General features: G+C 41.9%; 1 protein-coding gene across 1 annotated transcript; it reads left to right on the forward strand.

Annotated features, from left to right (window-relative positions):
- The first annotated feature begins 234 nt into the window (after positions 1-234).
- Positions 235-658, forward strand: LOC105478727 (large ribosomal subunit protein eL31-like). The gene has a single exon (XM_071096073.1). It carries the CDS (start codon positions 267-269, stop codon positions 642-644), a length of 378 nt encoding a protein of 125 aa, XP_070952174.1. The 5' UTR covers positions 235-266; the 3' UTR covers positions 645-658.
- The last annotated feature ends 5,494 nt before the right edge of the window (positions 659-6,152 follow it).

Genomic DNA, 6,152 nt, shown 5'->3' on the forward strand with positions numbered 1-6,152 from the left:
CCTGGTCAACATGGTGAAACCCCATTTCTACTAAAAATACAAACGTTAGCTGGGCATGGTGGTGTGTGCCTATGATCCCAGCTACTCAGGAGGCTGAGGCAGGAGAATTGCTTAAGCCCAGGAGGTGGAGGCTGCAGTGAGCTGAGATCGTGCCACTGCACCCCAGCCTGGGCAACAGAGTGAGACCATGCCAAAAAAAAAAAAAAAAGGGCTTTCCTTCTCCCACAATACTTCGCGCTCTTCCTTTCCAGCTTGGACCCAGCAGAATGGCTCCTGCAAAGAAGGGTGGCGAGAAGAAAAAGGGCCGTTCTGCCATCAACGAGGTGGTGACCCGAGAATACACCATCAACATTCACAAGCGCATCCATGGAGTGGGCTTCCAGAAGCGTGCCCCTCGGGCACTCAAAGAGATTCGGAAATTTGCCATGAAGGAGATGGGAACTCCAGATGTGCGCATTGATACCAGGCTCAACAAAGCTGTCTGGGCCAAAGGAATAAGGAATGTCCCATACCGAATCCGTGTGCGGCTGTCCAGAAAACGTAATGAGGATGAAGATTCACCAAATAAGCTCTATACTTTGGTTACCTATGTACATGTTACCACTTTCAAAAATCTACAGACAGTCAGTGTGGATGAGAACTAATCGCTGATCATCAAATACATCAAATAAAGTTATAAAATTGAAAGAAACAAAAAAAAAGATGGTTCTAGTCTACCGTGACCTGGAGATGGCTGGCTGCACTGCATGCAGAGGTGGTAAAGAAAAGAGCACAAGCTAAGTCATCTGCACTTCCTTCCAGAAGAAAAGTACCATGTAGCCACTGAATATATTAGAAAATATAGAGGCTCTGCTCATATTACAATACTGAAATCCTACACTAAGTACATTTTAAATTATAAAGTCATTCCTCTCTGTTTTTTTCTTTCTCGCCTCACTTTTGCTTCCTTCTCTTAATTTGCGTTTTGAACGTCTCAAATCCTGTTCTTATTTCATGTAGAAGCCAGGCTCACTCCCTATACACTGTCTCCCTCTCCTTGTCTTCTTAAGTCACTTGAAAACACTCACTTACCCAGTCTTAGAGGTAAAAGTACCCTGAGGACTTCAAGGTTACCAAACGCAAAAGCTGTCTTTTATTTATCTCACACTCAGTATACTGAGAGCACAGAATGAAAATTTCAGTTGTACAGATCTGCCTGTGTTTAGAAGTGTTTCTAAAAAGCAATAGGACTTCTTATGACATTTAAAAAATTACTCAGTTAATAGCCTTGTTTATTCCAGGATAGCAGGCAGAAATGCACTGTTAAAGCTGATAAAACAAAAGATAAACACAAAATATATTATTATTAATGTGTTTGAAAAGCTAAAACCACTGGTAAGCATTAAGTGCTTGGTGTAGAAAGGGAGACATTTGAAGTTATCAAAGCAAAAAGTCCTGAAGTCAAAGAGAAAGAAGCTCTCGTTTAAAGAATAGTTGAAGCTACTACTTTTAGGTGGCATAAATTTTGAAGTCATGGAAAAAGACATAGAAGAAACCAAAATGTTGAGAAGCTGACAGCTGAAGGGGAAGGAATAATTGTTGAGGCCTGAGCAATGAATTAGAAAGTTCCGGGAGCACAACTTTGAGAGATCAATTAACGCAAACTATCCAAGTTATCCAAGTCCCTGAAGTACAAACTTATCCTTTGCATTAAGTAGTTTAGTCATTACAGTACACAAACACACATGTGTGCACACAGGCCCCTTGCTTCGCAACCTATTTGCTTCAAAAATAAGTCTGCAGTTTGATGAAACAGACTGCTTCTGGTCTTAATCTGGTAGACAGGAGGCAGGCGACATGGTCCAGGTTTGGAGAATATGTCAGAAAAGCAGCAGTCAGTCCTGACCTAACTACCTACCAACTGTGTAACTTTAGACAGGTGTTATGGGCTGAACCATGTCCCCCAAAATCTATACATTGAGGCCCTAAACTCCAATTACTCAGACTATGGTTTTATTTGGAGATAGGGCCCTCAAAGAGGTGACTAAGTTAAAATCAATCCTTTAAGGTAAGCCCTAATCTATTCTGACTGATGTCCTTATAAGAAAATAATATTTACACACATAAAGAGATGCAAGGGACATGCACAGAGAAGAAAAGCCATATGAGGACATGAGAAGGCAGTCACTTTCATATCAAGGACAGAGGTCTCAGGGGGAACCAACCCTGTGTCTTAGGAGGAACCAACCCTGTGTCTTTGGAGAAACCACCTTGATCTTGGACTTCCAGCCCCCAGAACTAAGGAAAAATCAATTTCTGTTGCGGAAGCCACCCAGTGTGTGGTACTTTGTTATGGCAGCTTGAGAAGATTGATTCACCCAGTAACCAAAACAGAATCTCCCTGAGGGGAGACATTTTTCCCCTTTTGTCAGCAGCTGTATTCTCAGCAATTTGAACAGTCCCTGGCAGTAACAAGCTCTCGCTATGCATTTATCGAATGGACGAATGAATGGGTGAAGCATCTATTTTCTCATCTGTACAGACAGAACCATCATAGTCCTATTGCACCAGTTCCTGGTAAGTAACAGAGGGAACCCATATGTACATATTTCTTTTATCTACAAAAGACCACACTAGAAGTATTTTTCATATTGCCCCATCACCATTATCACAGCAGTATGTGAATCACAAATTTTCCAAATCTCAGTTTCATTGCAAAGTGGATATGAGAGAATTGTTTGTCTCAGAGAGGTTGTGGGGAAAAAAATGAATTATCAATTATTATCTGGAAAGAATGTAAGAGTTTTTAGATTTTAGAATTATAAACATTATTATGTGTATTCTGGGGCTCCGATGACACATGAGTTCAGGACATTTAGTTGTCAACACACCTCAAAGCAGTGCAAGGGCTTCTTGAAATTGTCTGTATCTCATAACTGTTTATTCAGATGCACCGAAAAAACAATTATGGAACACAGGCAATTGGAAATCTCCATAAAACAGGGGTCATTTTCACAAATATTACTGTATTTATTGCACCCAAGTGTATTTTAGTATAACACTTGTAATAATGTAAAATTGCCCTCCGTTTTATAGGTAATGCTACTCAGTGATGCTAAGGGGAAAGAAATCCCAAATCTGCAAGCTAGGCATTTTTTCAGCATTCAAAATATGACCACAAGAAGTATCATGACAATTTAATTGCTTCAAAATCATATTCTGAGATATACAGTTCATAATTTTAAAGCAATTTATCCACGTTCAACCCTGGAATTACTAGCCCACAGTTTCTTGGATTCTGTCATATTTTTTGCCACTTGAAATTACTAAGGTTAATTTGATTTTAGTAAAGCGAGTGAGATTTAGAGACAGACATTTGGAATTTCATTTCCCTTTCTACCACTCTTGATTTCCAGTGACGGGAAAATTGTGTTAAACCCTTGGAGCTTCAGTTTCCTTATCTGTAAAACTCAGTATAATGATGTCAACTACACTCATTACAAACATAAGCTTTGGAGGTAGACAACGACCGAGATGTAAATCCTGGCTTTTCTCTCACTAGCCCTGAACTGAGACACACTAATCCATGAACATTTCTGGGTCTTGAGGTCTTCATTTGGCAGGTTGTCACACACAAAGTATAATTTGGTGATATGGTTAGGCTTTGTGTCCCCACCCAAATCTCATCTGGAATTGTAATCTCCAGGTGTTGAGGGAGAGACCTTGCGGGAGGTGATTAGATCATAAGGGCAGTTTCCCCCATGCTATTCTTGTGATAGTGAAGGAGTTCTCATGAGATCTGACTGTTTTTTAAATGGCAGCTTCCCCTGGGCTTTTCCCCTTCTCTCTCCTGCCACCTTGTGAAGAGTTACCTGCTTCCCTTTGCCTATTGCCACAATTGTAAGTTTCCTGAGGCCTCCAGCCACGCAGGACTGTGAGTCAACTAAACATCTTTCCTTTATAAACTACCCAGTCTCCAGTATTTCTTTACAGCAGTGTGAAAACGGATTGATACATTTGGCATCACATAGAGGGACTCAGCCGAAGGGGAAAGGGGGAGACAATATCCTCTGCTTATTGAGCCTTGTGACCTGGCATGGCTGCCCATAAGAAGGAGTGGGGTTTTACCCATTAAGATGTAATCCTCTCTCAGACCATGTGCTCACCCTTAGGAGCCCCACTCCTAATTCACACAAAGCATTATGTTGCCCAACTTTGCTGTGTACCTGTCTCTCTTTATATCTGTTCAACTTTGAGGATGAAATAAGATACATGTGTAAAACACCTGCCCATGCTGGTGTGCCCCACATTAGCTGCTGGCTGTGACACTCAACCCCCTCCTTTCCATACTCATTGCCAGTGCCCAAAGCAGTTCAGCTTCTGATAATTTCTTTCCACAGCAGCTTCTTCAGCCTCCCAATAGGTCCTTTGCCTCCATTGCAACCCTAATTCATTCTCATTCATTGAGACAATGTAAAGGTGATGTGCCATGCCTGCTGGGATCCTGAATGGCCTGTCCAGATCTCTGAGTGTGGTTTATGGGGTCCTCTGTGATTGTTTGTGTCTGCCCAACTCCACCAGCCCAAGCTCTCTGCTCAGCAGACCCCTGACCAACCCACCTTCCTGACTCTGTGCCTTTGAGCAGTGAGTGTCCGGCATGTCTTTCCACCCATTTCCTTTCCTGACCAGCCACTACTCACTTTTCAAGGTTCACCTTCCATCACGTATTTCCAGATGTGTGCCCTATACCAGCTCTTTTACCTTGCCCACTCCTACCCCAAAGTAATTTGCCTAAAGCCACACAGCAAGTGGTGAAACTCAGATTTGAACCTCAAGCTACCTGATTCCAATTTCCTCAGTCCTTCCATTGTGCTGTCCTGCTTCCTTTTATACAGTAAACTTGATTCTGATTGGTTTAACAGTGCCTCTGATTTCCATTCATTAAGCAGAGCTGAGGATGAATTGGGCCAGACCAACTTTCTCTAAAGACCTGGTTTTTAACCTCTAACATGTAATGTATCACACATTACTAGAATCGTTTACTCTTCTTGTCTCTTCCACCCGACTGTTTGAATCCTGAGTTGGAACCCAAGGTCCTGGCATGCAGTAGGCACCCAACAACTGACTGTGCAGTGCTGACACCTAGAGGTACCATTCACCTTGACTGCACTTTCTGGAGTTGTGCAGTGCACAACTTGCATAACCATGCATCATGGCCTTAAGCCATAGTTTCTTGGGATAACTGGCCCCATATGAGGTGGCAGGACATGAAGCTGTTGTGTTGTATTGGGATGGTGCTTCCTTGTCTAGTGCATTACCTGTGAGTGAATTGAAGGAAAATTAAGTCACTTAGACTGAGGATTTTAATAACTTGCTTAAGGCTTAGTAATGTTCTTGGCTGTAATTTCTCAGAAATGAATTTTCCACTGATAGGAAGCTCTCTTATGGAGGCTTGGCCTGACCTCACATATAATGTGGACTCCTGTCATGACCTAGGACTGGCACCAAGAGCACCCAAGGGGATTTAGTGGGAATGCCAGTGTTTGAAAACCAAGAACGTCTGGGAGCCTTTCTTTGATATCACAAGAAGGCAGAGGAGGAAGACAACTTGAAAACTGTTATAAAATTTTCCCTCACTACAACCCTACATGATAAGTCTTTTCCTCATCACACAGAGAAGTTGATGCTCAGCTCCTGCTGAGCTGGTTCTTCTTAAGTCATTTATTCAAAACCATACAACAAAAAAATAGTGAAGTCCTATTTGCCCCCCAAGCTACTTGACTCCATTTTCATCTTTCTTCCCATTGCACCGCTCTTCTTCCCCTTATGCATCAAAATACATTCTGATTAGTTTAATGGTGCCTCTGATTTCAGTTCATTAATTAGAGCTGAGGTTAAACTGGGCCCAAAATTTGCCTCCAGTTCTCCATGGGAAGAATAGTCAGTGTTTAAAGAGAAGCAAAAGAATTCATTGTCTGCCATTCCTATCACTTCCATTTCAGCAAATATTTCATTTGGTCTTTAATGAGCACTGTACTTGGAGTTTCTCCTCTAGCCTGTTAAATGTCCCTGTTTCATAGCCTGACTTCAGAAGCATTCAAGAAAATCTTTGAGCCAAAATGTTAGCAGGTCTCACTGCCTTTCTTTTCCTTCCAGGTCACAGTAACTATCAC

This window comes from Macaca nemestrina, chromosome 5, assembly GCF_043159975.1.
Source record: "Macaca nemestrina isolate mMacNem1 chromosome 5, mMacNem.hap1, whole genome shotgun sequence".
Taxonomy (NCBI): Eukaryota; Metazoa; Chordata; class Mammalia; order Primates; family Cercopithecidae; genus Macaca; species Macaca nemestrina.